The sequence below is a fragment of the Mytilus californianus genome, unplaced genomic scaffold, assembly GCF_021869535.1.
Source record: "Mytilus californianus isolate M0D057914Y unplaced genomic scaffold, xbMytCali1.0.p SCAF_15, whole genome shotgun sequence".
NCBI classification, from domain to species: Eukaryota; Metazoa; Mollusca; class Bivalvia; order Mytilida; family Mytilidae; genus Mytilus; species Mytilus californianus.
In genome coordinates, this window is record NW_026262637.1 from 15,217,165 (window position 1) to 15,234,908 (window position 17,744).

At 32.5% G+C, this 17,744-nt stretch overlaps 1 protein-coding gene across 2 annotated transcripts in view; it reads left to right on the forward strand.

Moving 5' to 3' along the window:
- Positions 1–16,745, forward strand: part of LOC127725476 (uncharacterized) — a 31,587-nt gene extending 14,842 nt beyond the window's left edge. For both annotated transcript variants that reach the window (XM_052232478.1, XM_052232479.1), the window contains exons 2-5: positions 7,102–8,281; positions 8,698–8,936; positions 10,216–10,359; positions 13,165–16,745. In XM_052232478.1, the coding sequence (XP_052088438.1) occupies positions 7,123–8,281; positions 8,698–8,936; positions 10,216–10,359; positions 13,165–14,148 (2,526 nt within the window). In that variant the 5' untranslated portion in view covers positions 7,102–7,122 and the 3' untranslated portion in view covers positions 14,149–16,745. The remainder of the gene's footprint in view (positions 1–7,101; positions 8,282–8,697; positions 8,937–10,215; positions 10,360–13,164) is intronic.
- The last annotated feature ends 999 nt before the right edge of the window (positions 16,746–17,744 follow it).

Here is a 17,744-nt window from a genome sequence, read left to right on the forward strand (position 1 = left end):
ATTTAGTGACAGTCCTGTACCGATGAAATCGAAAGGGGACTTCAGGTTTGCACTCCGCCTGTATGTCTGTCCATCTGTCAGTCCGGCAAATCAGTTTTCCACACTTTTTTCTTCATGCTTGAAAATATTGATTTGATATTTGGTATATAGTTTTATCATGGCAAGTTACAGATCAAGTTTGAATTATGTTCTGGTCTGATGATTTTACGCAGAGTTATGGTCCTTGGAATTAGAAAATTTACTTAAATAATCAGCTTTCCTCACTATCTTTGCCATGCTGGAGTATATTGACTTTATATTTGATATATAGTTTACACCATGACAAGTTATAGATCAAGTTAGCATTTTGTTCCAGTACAATGAATTCTTAACAGGTAGTGGACTATGTATTGGCATAGTTGCCATGCAATACTCTCAGAAATGCTTGTTTTATTTAAAATTCCCAAACTTCAGAGCTCACAAATTACAGGTACATGTATAAGATATGTGTTTTGTGTTTGTTTGTTTGTACATTAATAAGGTCCATAGATTCATTGTTCGCATGTTTTACACTTTGTCTTATCAGGGCCTTTTATACATTTGTAACTGGCAATGTGGTATGGTGACACACAGTTGTGAATGTCTGTCAGAGGGGAACAGAGTACATTTATGATAAATCCATAGACTTTTTACAAGTATCACTAGTACTCATAATGACTGAAAACCTGTTTTAAGAGGCTTCAAAATAGCCCTTTTACCTTTCTTGAACATACATTGTAACAACGAACTTGCATAAGGCAGTGACCAAAAAAGCGAGTCATAAAGAAAAAGGTTATATTTCAAGTATTATAATGACCGGTTTAAATTACATCAAAATCAGATGAACTTACAATCATTCAAAACAACAGATATAGTTAATGTGGACTTGGGAATCCTTTAAATGTATGTTCAATGAAAAGAATATTATCCACAAACAAAATGAAAATCAATTATTAATGGATCAACATGGAAAATAAATAAAAACTAATGTTTACTTGTGAACTCTAAAAGGGCAAGCATTTCCATTTGACATTAAAAGAAATTTCAAGGGAACTTGTCATTTTTTTTTAAGAAATTCCAAAACATCCCATTGGAATTAATTGTGGCACCCTAGTCCAGTTTACTTCATGTAGTATTGTTGAAATCATAGTACATATAGCAATGATGTTGTATTGACATGTACAGAAATTGATGTTATAAAGATAACATGAAACCTGAAGAGTCTGTGTTTTTGCTGTTTCTGTATAATCGACTACATTCATGAGCTGAAAGGCTACAATCAATGTCTGTTTTTTTTAAACCAGAAAACATATCAACAGATGTTTGACACAGGTATCATCATTTTTTTTTCTGTGCATATTTCATTTTTTTTATACGAATCTCAGATGAAAATCAGTAATATAGCCATTTCAGGATTATCCAAATTTTCTACCCCTCCCCCTCCCATTCTGACTCGTCACTGCACTTCCCAGACTACCGCTACCCTCCCCTTGACTCCTGCTTACCAACATCTCATTCCCATATTCCCTAGTCCGATATTGCTTTGGCGTCCGACGGCTGTGTGGTCCGAAAAGCATGTTACCTTGCCCCAGTTACCCCTCAAAATTTTATATGTTAAAGTTCAGTCTTTCTTCAGTTATTGTGATTGGATATGTTGCCGGTTCTTTTTTATTTGTTTTTTTAATACATTACCTTTTTATTTCATTGTTTCTTCGTGTAAACACCATTCTGTCCATTCTCCGGGTCATATTCAGGTAACATATTTATCTTGTCGATTACACAACTCGTGTTATTGTTTACATGTAAAAAGCGCGGGAAACTGTATCACATCAATGACACGGATATTGCCGGAGAGTAACGAATGTTATGTAAATAAAGGATCCTCATAGAAACCATGATGGCGGATTAACAATGTAAATAATCTTGAATAATGTGAAGGTCAGGATTATACAGTGCAAACACAATAAAAGGTAGGACAGTAGTGGATATTTGGAAAGGATTTTTATTCCGCTTATTGAAAAACGTCATCTCGAGTGAACGCGGCTGATATTTAAAAAAATTTCTACAAAAAACACGGTGCCAATTTTACATGACGGCGACTATAATATATTTTACCCTGAGCGATATACACCTTATAGCTATTTGGTCGCCATTATGGACATCACAAAGGCTACTAAAAAATTTTGACCTAACTTTAGAAAATGTCTGACGCCACAATTAAAAAGTGATTGTTGTATGACGTTAATAGTTTCTAGTGTTGCAAATTTTCAGCTCATGTGTTGCAAATTCTCTGGTCAAGTGTCGTAGTTTCCTAAATAGCAATAAGGTCTATAGTGAGTGGTAAAATCGGCATATTGAAATGGCCAACCCGTGGTGAAATCAACATAAATTCAAGCCCCCATGAATTATTTCTATTCTAATAGGACAAAGACAGCAATTCTTTAAGATGGAAGTCCTCTACATTTGTAGGTGAAGGCAAATATTTTCTCTTGTCGTAATTTAAACATACACTATTAATATTTATGTAAAAGATGAAGAAACCTTATAAGTGACATGCTTGGACAGGTTTGGATGAAGTTCAATGAGTATTTTACTTTTATTTAGGAAAATGGGCTTTCTACAAATTCTTTATATCGTTTATTTATGTATTTACTGTATGTGAATATCATGAATATTGAGCTCCAAGCACAAAGTTATATGTCCAGTGTATCTGTTAAACAACCTTAGACTTTTTGCTCCACTTTGGTAAAATTTTAAAACCAATAATGAGAATTTTTTATGAGAAAAATCAAGACATTCTTTAATTTCATTATCAAATAGGATATGTAACATTTTAAAGGGTTAGAAAGAGTTTTAACATTTTTAAAGATAAAATTGTTCTGTTTTGAAATAAGGAGATGTGGTATGATGCCAATGAGACAAATATCCACCAAAGTTCAAATGGCATGGATATTTATGCAATTATAGGTCACCATACTACTTCAACAATTAGAAAAGGCACACCATACTATAGTCAGCTATAAATGGCCTTGCAGACATCTTATACGTTCAGGTATTTCACATCCAATCTTATATGGTAATATTCTTTGCAAAGCACAAAAATGTCGGTATTCACCTCAAAAGCTAACCAAACCTTTAAACAGACTTATTCAGAAGGGATATAGTTACGATACTGTTGTCAGGTCATTAAGGATTACATCAGTCTGGGGACTTACTTAAATGAGTGATTTTCTAAATCACTGATTCAAGTAACATTATGTCTATAAAGGTTGGAAGTAAGAGTTGTCTTTCTTTAATAATCACCTATTTAAGTAGTACAAATAAATCACTAGACTAAGTGATTTAATTTTATTGTAGCTTAAAATATAGAATACTAATGATCCAGGGACTAATTATGTTGCTAAAATTATCAGAACCAACATCAGTGTTGATAGGATGACCGGGTCATGTCAGGTGATGACCTTGTACTAAATCTAGGATAATGACATAAAATCACTTAATTAAGTATCATACCTCAATTTCCTTCCAAAAATTCACTTCTTTAAGTATCATTATTTTAATAACCCCCACTAATTTCAACACCCCCGAACAGTGAAATTTTGATTGCGAACAGTAGAATTTTATATCATAATCGTCGTCGTCGAGGTTGTCGTCCTAAGACACATTGGTTTTCGCACTCTAACTTTAGTTTAAGTGAATGGATCTCTATGAAACTTTACCATAAGGTTCAATACCACAAAAGGAAGGTTGGGATTGATTTTGGGGGTTATGGTACCAACAGTTAAGGAATTAGGGGCCAAAAATAAGCATTTTTGTAACTTCCAGACATAACTTGCGTGTTAGTGTATGAATCTCTCTGACATTGTACCACAAGTTTCCTTATCACACAGGGAATGCTGGGATTGATTTTGGGGGTAATTGCCTCAAAATAGTAGGAATTAGGTACCAAAAAAGGGGCAAAAAACAAGCATTTTTCTAGTTTCATGACAATAACTTGTGTGTAAGTGTATGGATCTTTCTGAAATTGTACTACAAGGTTCCATATCACCAAGGGAAAGCTGGGTTTGAGTTTGGGGGTAATTGCCCAAAACGTTTAGGGATAAGGGGCCAAAAAGGGGCCAAAAATAAGCATTTTTCTAGTTTCCAGACAATAACTTGTGTTCAAGTGTATGGATCTCTCTGAAATTGTACTGCAAGGTACCATACCACAAAGGGAAGGCTGGGATTGATTTTGGGGGTAATTGCTTCAAAACTTTAGGAATTAGGGGCCAAAAAAAGGGGCAAAAAACAAGCATTTTTGTAACTTCCAGACATAACTTGCGTGTTAGTGTATGGATCTCTCTGACATTGTACCACAAGGTTCCTTATCACACAGGGAATGCTAGGATTGATTTTGGGGGTAATTGCCTCAAAATATTAGGAATTAGGGACCAAAAAAGGGGCAAAAAACAAGCATTTTTCTAGTTTCATGACAATAACTTGTGTGTAAGTGTATGGATCTTTCTGAAATTGTACTACAAGGTTCCATATCACCAAGGAAAAGCTGGGTTTGAGTTTGGGGGTAATTGCCCAAAACGTTTAGGAATAAGGGGCCAAAAAGGGGCCAAAAATAAGCATTTTTCTAGTTTCCAGACAATAACTTGTGTTCATGTGTATGGATCTCTCTGAAATTGTACTGCAAGGTACCATACCACAAAGGGAAGGCTGGGATTGATTTTGGGGGTTATTGCTTCAAAACTTTAGGAATTAGGAGCCAAAAAAAGGGGCAAAAAACAAGCATTTTTCTAGTTTCAGGACAATAACTTGAGTGTAAGTGTATGGATCTTTATGAAATTGTACTACAAGGTTCCATATCACAAAGGGAAAGCTGGGTTTGAGTTTGGGGGTAATTGCCCTAAACGTTTAGGAATTTGGGGCCAAAAAACAAGCATTTTTCTAGTTTCCAGACAATAACTTGTGTTCAAGTGTATGGATCTCTCTGAAATTGTACTGCAGGTACCATACCACAAAGGGAAGGCTGGGATTGAGTTTGGAGGTGATGAATCATAAGGGGGTTCAAAAAATTGGGGGGGGGGGGATTTTTTTTTTCTTTAAAATTTTCCATTTTAAATTGGTTATTTCTGATTTATATATAAAAGCAAATAATAATGATATGGTTTCAATAGGTAAATTAAAAAATTTTAAGTTCTTAGACCACATTCATTCTGTGTCAGAAACCTATGCTGTGTCAAATATTTAATCACAATCCAAATTCAGTACTGTATCAAGCTTGAATGTTGTGTCCATACTTGCCCCAACTGTTCAGGGTTCGACCTCTGCGGTCGTATCAAGCTGCGCCCAGCGGAGCATTTTATTATGTCATTATCCTAGATTTAGTACAAGGTCATCACCTGACATGACCCAGTCATCCTATCAACACTGATGTTGGTTCTGATAATTTTAGCAACATAATTAGTCCCTGGATCATTAGTATTCTATATTTAAAGCTACAATAAAATTAAATCACTTAGTCTAGTGATTAATTTGTACTACTTAAATAGGTGATTATTAAAGAAAGACAACTCTTACTTCCAACCTTTATGGACATAATGTTACTTGAATCAGTGATTTAGAAAATCACTCATTTAAGTAAGTCCCCTGACTTATGACAGACATAAACCTAAGACAAACTACAGGCTCCTACATTAGGACAAGCACATACAAAATGTGGCAGGGTTAAACATGTTTTTGAGTGCTTAACCTTCCCCTAACCTGGAACAGTGGTGTAACAGCACAACATAAAACATTGTGCCCATTTCCTTTGTATATATAAAACTCAGAAATTTGTTGAAAAACATCAAAAAGACTCACAATTATACTACTCTCAAAACAATTGGCTGTACTTCATAATTTTGTCTACTGTTGATGACTGAATGTTGCATTTTAAATGTCGTTTGGTTTTCTTTATTGTTGGGTTGTTTTCTCATTGACGTATACTCACATATATATCATTAATCATGTTAATATGAATATGAATGACATACGACAATGTTGATCATTGGATAAACTTCTATTAAGATCATTTTATTTTGTTTTAGTTGATTCTTTGGGAAAATATGCAACTGAGCAGACTTTGTTGTTCCTTCTCATACGTATACTAAGTCATTACGATTCGTAATGCATAAAGATAATTTGTCTGTTAAAACAGCATTACATAAAGACAAAACGATACAGATGATATAAATAAAGATCAATCTAATAACAATAATGCTGCGTCGGATAGTAATCGACCTTATGCAAATGAATTTCAATGCATCTGTTGCCTATTTGGGGTTGAAAAAATCTCTATGGAAAGTCTGTTACTGTTTGAAAATTGAGTTGTTATAAGAACTGTACAAGACAGACCAAAATTCATCTTTTATTTTGTACTTGAATGTTCCAAAATCAATCAAAGTCTTGTACATGTACACGTGAAGTAATTTATTATCTATTGATATTGGACATCAATTAGACAAGACTACCATCGATCCAACGTCGTTTTGGCAATAAGTGACGTTACATTGGACGTCGATTGAGGGTCAAAATATTGGACACTGATTTGAGAATGTGACGTCAGATTTGGACGTCGATTTGAGGAATGGACGTCGATCTGAGTCTAGCAAATATAAGAGTACTATCAGTTTCTAAAAGCTTGATTGAAGCAAATACAACTAATAGATAAATCATGTTCTCCCATACTGAAATATAAATCAATAACAGATTTAGAGTAAAGACATCATAAACAGTCTGAGAAAAGCTTGACCTGTATTCATTAAAGTATCAAAAGGTTTGATTTATGTAAATGTATGAATTAGAATGCAATAATTGCTTTTTTGTGTGCAAAACAGCATACTTTTTTCCAGGTCTAAATTATATATAAGGGATAAATGGCCCTTTACCATTTAAAGAAATGTTTATCCATTAAGAAAAAAATAATTTTTTGTCATCAAAAGGCCCAACGTAATTTCACAAATAGAGAAAAATAATAAGATAAGTTTTCTTTATATTAATAAGTGGTTTTACATGTTTTACATCAATTGATAAATTGTATGTCCATTTTTACAGGATGAGAATGATGATTAGACCATGGCAAGCAAAGAGCTACATCATCCAAACAAATCATTCAGTCCATCAACAGATACCTCCAGTCCTTCATCCGAGAGTTTTGCGTTTGAAACCAAATTTATTGTCCTGAATTTTATTGGTCAGAATCCACACGAAAGGCATCCTGGCTGTGTTTATTCATCTACCACATCAAGTGCTGCATCAGACTCCAATCCATTTCCTTTTCATTCTAAGAAAGGTCATCAGTCCTTTCCAACATCACCACGTAAACTAGTTAAAACACATAAACTAGGTCATTTAGATGCATCATTTCATGCCTCAGAGGACAATGTAAATTATAAATATAAGAAGGAACACAAGAAATTAAATGAGCCATCTGTAGAACCATTTGAAGGACATTTAGGTGACAGCCAACCTACTAAATCATCATCTGCTGATAAAATTCGTGATAAAAGACATTTTAAATCTGTCTCCCTTGATCATGGTTTAAACCAGGGCAGATATTTTCAGGAATCTGATAGTTCGCCAGTTATTGATGTTGATAAGCCATTTGTTTCTGAAAGAACCCCCTTCTTGAACTACAGGCAATCTAGAGTAGAGAGTGAATTGAGTAGTGATGTCTGTAATCTGAGTTACACTAGTGATGCTGATGATGAGTATGAGTCCACTACATCCAGTTTATTTAGCAGTTTTACTGAGCCAGGTGGGCGTGGGAGCAGAGAACAAAGGTTGTCTATTGTGAAGAGTGAGAGTGAATTGGAAACAGATGTTAGCACAGTTGCTGGTGACATTTCTACTGATGGAGTTGGTCTGGAAGACGATATCTTCCCTGAAGAACAACCTATGTTTAGACAAGTTCAATGCATAGGACAGGTTGGAAATGATGAAAGATTATCTGCACATTCCATTCATTTACCAGACTATTTACAGTCACCTACAGAAAATCTTCCATCAAGTAGTAAAAGGTTAGGCGTAACTGAATCAGAGAGTGTATCCTTAGGCATTGGTAGCAGAAGTGGTACCACAGATCGATCAGCTGATCGTAGCAAGTTACGTTTAGTTATTAGAGACCAACAGGAATGGGAAGAGGAACAGAGAACAGAGATACGTCAAGTCCTTGCCACTGTAGAAGATGAAGTAAATACACAGATGCTTTTTTTGGAATCTGAAGTTGATGAGGGTAAATTGTCTAAAGCAAACCCTTTATTTAAAGCTTATAAAGATTAAAGACAGAAATTTATTAAAGATGCACACAAAAAAAACAATATTCACCATTTTGTTTTGCAAATCATTGCAATAAAATTTGACAAGATAAAAAAGAGTCTTTAAAAAGTAAGTAATTATTTTTTTCATTTCTTAATGGAGTAAAACAAGTTTTTTCACTATTGACTGTTGAAATTAAACTTGAATGAACAATTTGTACATGACATAATATTTTGATTATAGAAATGACATCATAGATCATAGATGACAATAAGTGGTTTGAATTCCAAGTATGTTTACATTTTTCAACAGTGACGATTCATTTTCTATCATAATTAATTCGTTCACGGTTTCTCTCTCAATATATAACTAATCATAACTGATTTTTTACAGCTATTAAAAGACATCTAATTACTCCTGGAGAATCTCCTTTTATTGCACCATTGTCTCCCCATACTGAGGCAGCCATGACCTTAGCCAGAATTGGTGATGAGATTAAGGATTTCTATGGTGATCGTCTGACTATGGCAGTGGCAGGGCTCTGTACAGAAGAACAAAGTGTTGTCTCATATGAAAATTTTAGATGTGTAGCTTGTTCTGTGATTGACCAAGAAGTTCCAGGCTGGAGACAAGTATGTATTACTATGGCAAACAATAACAAAAAACACTGCCATCAAAAATATCTCTGTTCTACATGAATAAGGTTGCAAAGAACAGACATAGTTAATTTGTCTCTATAAAGTTTAGGTGGTCTATTTAAGTACGATACATTCATGTTTAGTAGTTTGTTTGCTTACAAGAAAACTTTTCATCCCTAATATTTATTCAATTTTTTTTTACCTATTTACCTTTTCTCAGTTACATTTTTATAACTTGATATATTTTAATTTAAGGCCTTTGAAAAAAGAAATCATGAGCATCTTCTTTTTTTTTAAGGTAAATGAATCAGGATTTATGTATTATTAATTCTGATTCATTTAACTTAAAAAGTACAGAAAATTATGAGAGAAAAAGTTTAAAATTACAAATAATGAACTTGAGTCAAATGTTTTCATTTTGTACTTAATTGAATTTCTTAAATTAAAAAGGTAAAATAAATAAATTGGTATAGAAATATTGTCAATGGACTGTCTGGCAGCAAAACCTATGGTTTGGCTGTGTGGAATGTATGATAATGTTTCTTATAAATAAATACTTGTCAATTAAGTTTGTGTTTTCAACAGGAAGAGTAGCATGCTTATTTGGAACAATTTCCGCTTTGACATTATAAAAACCCAAAGGGTTGATGACGGGGGATTAGAAATATGGTAGCCAGATCTATCTGGCAGAAAACCCATGCTGAGAAGGCATTTGTTTGGCTGTGAGGGGCGTATTTATATGCAGCTACAATTGCTGGAATGGTTTGACGCCTCTTGAAGGTATGGTACCATGCTCTCTGCACATTGAAGAACCCTTGCAAAAGATATAAACGACCCATAGGGGGCCTGTTCCAATGCAATGACACTTTTTGACGCCTCTTGTTAGTACAGTACCATGCTCTCTGCACATTGAAGAACCCTTGCAAAAGATATAAATGACCCATAGGTGGCCTGTTCCCATGCAATGATGCTTTTATTCAAAATACCATCATTTTTCCTTTTGCTGATCTGATTCCCCGCTCTGCACCTTACTTTACCCATTTTGCCGAATCTTTCTGTTGAATTTATTATTTATACATACATGTATGCTCTCCTTCTGAATAAACATGAAATATTTGCCACTTGATGTTAAGCAAACAGTAATCACTCTCATCATTTTGTTGAACATTTGATATAATGGAAAATGAAATAGTAATTGAATGTTTATTGTTAAATTAACAGACAAAAAATAATGAAGTGTCCTTATAACAATCCAAACTTTGTTTTTTTTTAGGTAGCTTTACTATTGGTGTATGGACAAAGTGTAGCATGGAGAGTAGCAGAGTTTGGGTACACTGAGTTTGGACACCTGGTTAGCAACACAGTTAGATTGATCTCAGAGTTATACTCAGAATTTATCACATCACAAGGAGGATGGGTAAGCTGAAATATCAACCATAAGGTCTTTCTGATTGTTTTTACATGGAATGTGTGAATATCAGCCATAAGGTCTTTCTGATTGCTTTGGTAAACATGGAATGTGTAAATATCTACCATAAGGTCTTTCTGATTGCTTTGGTAAACATGGAATGTGTAAATATCTACCATAAGGTCTTTCTGATTGCTTTGGTAAACATGGAATGTGTAAATATCTACCATAAGATCTTTCGGATTGATTTGGTAAACATTGAATGTGTAAATATCTACCATAAGGTCTTTCAGATTGCTTTTACATGGAATGTGTAAATATCCACCATAACGTCTTTCAGATTGCTTTACATGGAATGTGTAAATATCTACCATAAGGTCTTTCTGATTGCTTTTACCTGGAATGTGTAAATATCCACCATAAGGTCTTTCTGATTGCTTTTACATGAAATGTTTAAATATCCACCATAAGGTCTTTTGGATTGCTTTTACATGGAATGTTTAAATATCCACCATAAGGTCTTTGGATTGCTTTTACATGAAATGTGTAAATATCCACCATAAGGTCTTTCGGATTGCTTTTACATGGAATGTGTAAATATCTACCATAAGGTCTTTCTGATTGCTTTTACATGGAATGTGTAAATATCCACCATAAGGTCTTTCTGATTGCTTTTACATGGAATGTTTAAATATCTACCATAAGGTCTTTCGAATTGTTTTTACATGGAATGTGTAAATATCTACCATAAGGTCTTTCAGATTGCTTTTACATGCAAAAACATGGAAAGAGGTGTTTGATAAAGTGTGTGATGATGATTTCATGCTACGGAAAACTGATGAAATTTGTGCGACTGTCTCTGACCGATCGGGACACTTGTTTGAGCCTGATTTTGAGGAACCAATCCAAGTTGTTCAGGAATTTGATTCGGCATTAAAATTTCATTAAAATGATATCATTCTGACAGAAGTTCTGTCAACAGTGTTTGTTCAAGTGTTTTGTATTTGAATTTTGTATTCAAATACACTTCTTCTTTATAGTATGAGCCTCCTTTAATTAGGAGACCCTCCAAATATATATGGAGTTTTTCCTTAACTTTATAATTTTAAAGAATAAAACAAAAACAAGTTTTCCAACAAATGTACAGCACATATAAATATAAAACAATAAAAGTATCATGCATGGCATATTTACAGGGACCTTTTTATTAATTATTTAATTTCATTTTCATAGCTTTTAATATTTGTCCAGAGCTTCTTTACATTTCTTACAATTGTTATATGACAGACTCTGTGTCGGTATATATATGTCACTTATGATAATCACTATTATCATTTGGTTGTCATTTCCTCCATTTTGAGATATATGTATATATATGCGCATGTGCAAATTCAGCAATATATGTCTTACTATTTGTTGTCCATAATTTTCAATCTTTCTACATGCAATTGGAATAACATATTTCTGGTTTGTTTTCAGTATTTTCCTGGAATTTTTCACAGTTATCAAAACAGCTCCTTATATTTTGAACAGGCTATAAGCAATTGTACTATCGCAGTTTTGTTCGTGAAAGTGCAGTTCCATTTTGTTGGTGTGATTTTATCAGTGATCTCTTTTCTTATTTCAGGGAAATATTTTTCTCTTGTAGTACTGAGTATAAACTTGTTTAAAATGTGTGTCTGTATTTACAATGTAAACATTCAGAAAAAAGTGTGAACATTGAGGTGGAATGCTGAAAAAAAAACTGTTATTAGAAAAGATCTTTATACAACATATAGATCCTGGCATATATGTGTCTGACAATTTATACCAAACTCTTATAATAGTCTTTTATTTTAAAAGTTGTTTACGAGGTGAAATAATTTGTTCCCCTATTTTTCTCTAAAAGTAAAAAAAAAAAAAGAATTTCCCTACCTACCTACCCACACATAAGACTGGTGGGTAGGGTTTGGGCAAACAGAAATATTTTTAAGTCTGGCCTAAGGTATATGTATGTATGTAATTTAAATACTGAAATATATCTCAATAATCATGATAATGTACCATAACTTAAAATCAACCAGGTAAAAAAATGAATGATGAATGATTAAATATCAAACATGTCAAATAAAACACAAAACATGTTTCTGATTTTACATTTGTCAGGTAAGATTTATACCATAAGTTTGGAAAGAAAACAAACATTTTAGGGCATGATATTATTGATCATTTTAATCATTTTAATACCAAAACAATTACTACTGGGTAGATGGTACACATGGAGACTGATAGTTTACTAGTGTACAGACCAAGTGGTAGTACAAAAGATGATATATCATTTTCATGTGCACAACACATGTTTTGGGATTAATCTTCATCTTATTTTGGACTGCTAGCCTAATATGATATATTAACCTGAATTCATGCATCTCATTTTAAAGGAGGTTGTGAGGGCTAACTCTAGTCATGGTCCACTAAATATGATATTATTATAATGTTAATGTTAAGTTTCCTTATAAGATGAGTTTTAGCAAACTTCCGAAGGTTTATATAGATGACTTTCACATTCTTTCATTTTCCTATACATTTACAATGTCACAATGCTTATGTTATTATATCACAGTAAGAGTCTATTATTCAATGACGTAATTTATGCCAACCAGGGTTACTCATTAAAAGGAACTCAAAATATCTGTTACAAGATTTAGAATTTATCAGGTGAGAGCATATCTTTTTGTTGGCAGTTTTATATTATGTTATTTTATCACCGTTTAATAAATTTTCCTTAAAATATCTTCTATCTTTTGTATGATTTTGATGTTTTGTTGTCTTCAGGGAGCTGTAATGCAATATGAATCCAGTCTGTCATCCTCTCTCAGTCCACATCATAGTTCCTCGGAAAACACTTCACCTAGAGAAGAGACTGGTCACAAAACTGAAGATTTTAACCTTGTAATTTTTGGAAAAGACAAAGCATATGTAAATCATGTGAATCTTGTACAAGATAAATCCTCTGGAGATCATATGACTTTTGTTCCGCCACCAGATGAGTCTGCATGTGACCAAATCATTAATGAAAATCATCATTCCCATGATGAACACAAAACAATTTCATTGGCCGATATACTTATGACCTTTTCAACTTCTGATGGTATAGAAAATAATCAAATAACTGAATCATCAGATAAATCAGCTGACTGTCATGAGGTATTTGAACCATCTATTGATGAGTGTGCCCAATTCAGGATCACTGATGATACAGATAACAACAATTCATTTAAGCATTTATTAGAAGATAATCATACAATATCTAGTCCTGATGAAAACCAAGGGAACAAATCAGACAGCAATATTAATCAAAGTACTCGTTTACGTCCAAAAACTCATCAATTTAATTCTCAGCGTAATGGCAGTTGTTCTTCAATTGATCCTCCGTCCGCCAGCAACCATAATGATGCCAGTAACATATGTATTTCTGACAATGATTCTCCTGTACATGATGCATCGGAGAGAGAAGACTCAGATAGTACTGTCTCATTTGTTCAAAGAAATAGTTCTTCTAACAATAACACATCTCATCAGGAGACTGTAGAAAGTAACACTCAGCATGGTGATATACCTCCAGAACAAATGGTAGAGTACGATGAAACTTCAGACATATCACTCAATGGTGACCATCACACACCCTATAATTATGAGTCACAGACGAGTAATGAGAGTTCTGACTTATTCACAAGATTTTTCAGTGTAAGAACTCTGGCTACTTTAGGAGTGTGTGCTATTGGTATCATTGTTACGATTGCTACTTCTCGCAGATAGCTATTATACATTCCTAACTTGCATTTGATATATAATTTTAATTGTAAAGTAAAACATTCAGCATTTGAAATGAGGTTTAAGTCAGCTATTTAATTTATATCAAATCCCCTAATAATTTTACACAAGATATTTTTATAAAATTGTGCACTAATTTAATAAATAAAACGTCATAATATGAATTTATTCTTGCACTTATTCATAACATGCAAACTAAATGATTTGTAAGTTTCTGTGAAAGAACTTTTGTTAAAGAGAACATTTTATTTAGGACCAAATAATCCTTACAAGTGTATTAAACCATTTGTTAATTTGCATAAAAAAAGGTTGAATCTATGAAATATAATAATACATTGTGCTTAATTTTTTATCCTTTCATTAAATATACATCTTTAAAAGGACATCAAATTTTAATAGCAAAATGTTGACATTTTTATAAATATTACTTGACCAGCAGATTCTGAGATCTGCTATGGAGCACAGCCCAGTAACTGAGATAATCATATAATGCAAGTGTATTTAATCGTGAGATAAGAGAGTAGTTAAACAAAAATTTTAAAGACAATGGCTCATGGTAATTTTAAATGCATTTCAACATTGTAATGACAAAAAAACAACATTTAGCCAGTTTACACACTTAAGTTAAACTGAATTTTTGCTTTATTTTAACATTTTCAGGCTTACAATATAAAGGTTATATGAGAAAATGTGTGAAATTATAGTCAATGAACAGTAAGTATTCATCTGAATAAAAAGCAAAATATAGCTTGTTCTGTGCCAAAACAAACCCAATAGTTTTCCTAAGGATGTCTTGCAATTATTTGATTTTTCGCTTACATCAAAATCAAGACAGTCCCATAAATTGTCTTGAATCAAAGTTATAAATTGTCTCAAATCAAAGTTATAAATTGTCTCCAATCAAAGTTTTCTACCTTGAATATTATTGAATTCTTCTTATTGGACTAAAACTGATCGCTGAAGATTTTTTTTTATGTCATTACCATAGATTTTTTACATGACACATGGTAAAGGTTGTACATTTTTTGTAAAGCATAAGATTAGAGAAAAATAAATGAACTAAAAATGATCTTGATAAAGAAAATTTATCTTCTTGTAGTCAGAAATAGGGAATCAAGTAATTTCAGTTTAAGTCATATATTAATCAGATATTTTTTAGTCAGTTCACCTTGAGCTTAAAAGCTTGAAGATATGATATTATAGTTGCTTTAAATGTGCATTTGATCAATGTTTTCTGCTTTATGTAAACAGTTGTATAGTAATTTGTTAAATTTCCTCATATTCTTGACATTTACATATTTAATATGTGAGCATGCCAATATTAGCATTAAATGTTTTACGCTGTTGAGTTTTGATAAATATGCTTTTGTGTTATATATATTATTTAAAATAATAATTGATTAGTTAAAGTTTTAATTCTGATTAATTATAAGTTAGTAAATGTTTGAATTACATTCCAGTTTTTTTGGTATCTTGTCTCAATTTTTGTGTAAAGATTGCACAAAGTGCAAGAGAATCCCCATTGTCATGGGATGGATTACATGCTACACCTGCCTCAAAAACAGAAATTACAAGTACATGTATCAAACATGGGGAAATGTACTTATTATTAACTATGTACAGGTATTTCAATAATATTCAGTAAACTGGATCAGTTAGCAGCCAAGTCATTCAAGAAGTCAAGAAATAAAAAGAAAAAAGAAAAATTTCTTTCCTTGTGCCATATGTCGACAGTGATGCATGATCATATCCATACATTTTCAAACATAATCAGGGTGGGATATACGTTTTGGGTTTGTTTGATTTTAGCCATCGTCTCATGGTCCTGTTTTTTGCCTAGTGCAGTGAGGTGTAAATGCTTTAGATGGTATGCATGCCAATATCATGATTTATTAATACTTACATTTAAATTACAAAATTCAAAATATTACCCAAATATGAGTTTTGGCATAATACAATGCCATGTTTATTTCACAGTGCACAATCAAAGTAATCTTAAGTGTCAATAAGCACTTTAATTAATTACATCATAAGACCTGTATCATGAATTGCTTTAATTTCTTATCTTTAGTAGAATGGTATATATATGTTAAAAAATGAAAAAAAGTCTTTTTATATTTTTCAAAATTGTAGTTTTTGTTATACCATTACCACTAAAAAAATTATACAGCACATATCTTTAAATTTTGGGTACCAAGATATTTAATTTGGATTAATCTGTGTATATGAGAAGAAAATGTACACAGTTGTGATTTAAACATTTTAAGTATACTGGTCTGAAAAATTATTTATCTCCCAATACTATTGTGATCTGAAGAAAACTCTAATGATGTGTTGCTATGTTAAAAATCTCAAACATGTTTTGCTCCCATAAACTATATTCCTTATCATGATTAATAGTAAAACAACTTTCAAAATCTCTATTTTTATAATCATATTAGCCATTCAATGGACATAGTTTATACCAAGTTAAAACCAAAGGTTATGTTTTATTTCTGTGTTTTATATATTAATTTGTTATGTTTACATGTCATGTTGCTCAACTGATTTATTACTGGTTCAATAAAATATGTGTTAATTTATATTCTATTTTGATATCAGGTATTTTATAGCCTACCACAAAAGGATGATCAGTTACTATTTCTACCAACATAGTCCTCAAACACCTGATGTTGAATGTACAACTGTATAAAATGAGTTTTGGGCCAACATCATTGAGACAGCAAACACATTACACAATAAAGTCAGAAATGAGGTCAACAACACACAAAAGTATACATTATGTGTAAAGATCAAAATGATCAAAATCTAGACAAGATGAGAATAAAATTTACAGAGACTACCTAACTAGTATCACTCATCAACACTAAATTTCTTTTTAAAAAAAATCTGAAAAATCAAAGAATGAACTACACTCTGGCAATAACAAAAATATGAAAAGATAATTCACAAACAAACAAACTTCAGATAGAGGAAAATTGTCCCACCAGAAATTGACAATTATTCCAGGTACTCGGGAAAAGTTAGGTCCACTAGTGGCTACAGCTAAAGGTTAGGTTTCTCATAATGGGAAAACTTAAGTATGTGTGTAATTCATTGATGCCTTATAAAAGATGAAAGGAGATCATGATCATGGCTACAAAAAGTTCCACATATCCGTGGTTGTCTGACAAAGATATTCAGTAAAGGTCACCCTATTCTTGAAATTTAAATGTTCCTAAAACCTTGGTTGACACATATTTATAAGACAACTAATTAAAAAATGACCAGGAATAACCTTTCCACAAAACATCTATTCAAATTATTTACTTCTACTTTATCAGCCAACTAAAAGGTGTCAAAATTATCGTGAAAGAACCTTCTGCAGTGGCAATGTGAATCAAATATAGATACATCAAAATTCCAAAGATCTATTTAGTTAAAATGTACAATTGTATAAATATATCGACTTTTCCCACCTTACAAAGGCACTTCTTGTTCTATACAGAAAGACATATTGAAAGAATTAGTCATTTTATTTCATAAAAAAGAAAAGCTGACTGTTATTTTACGAAAAGCTGCTCTGAAACTGACCTCATCAA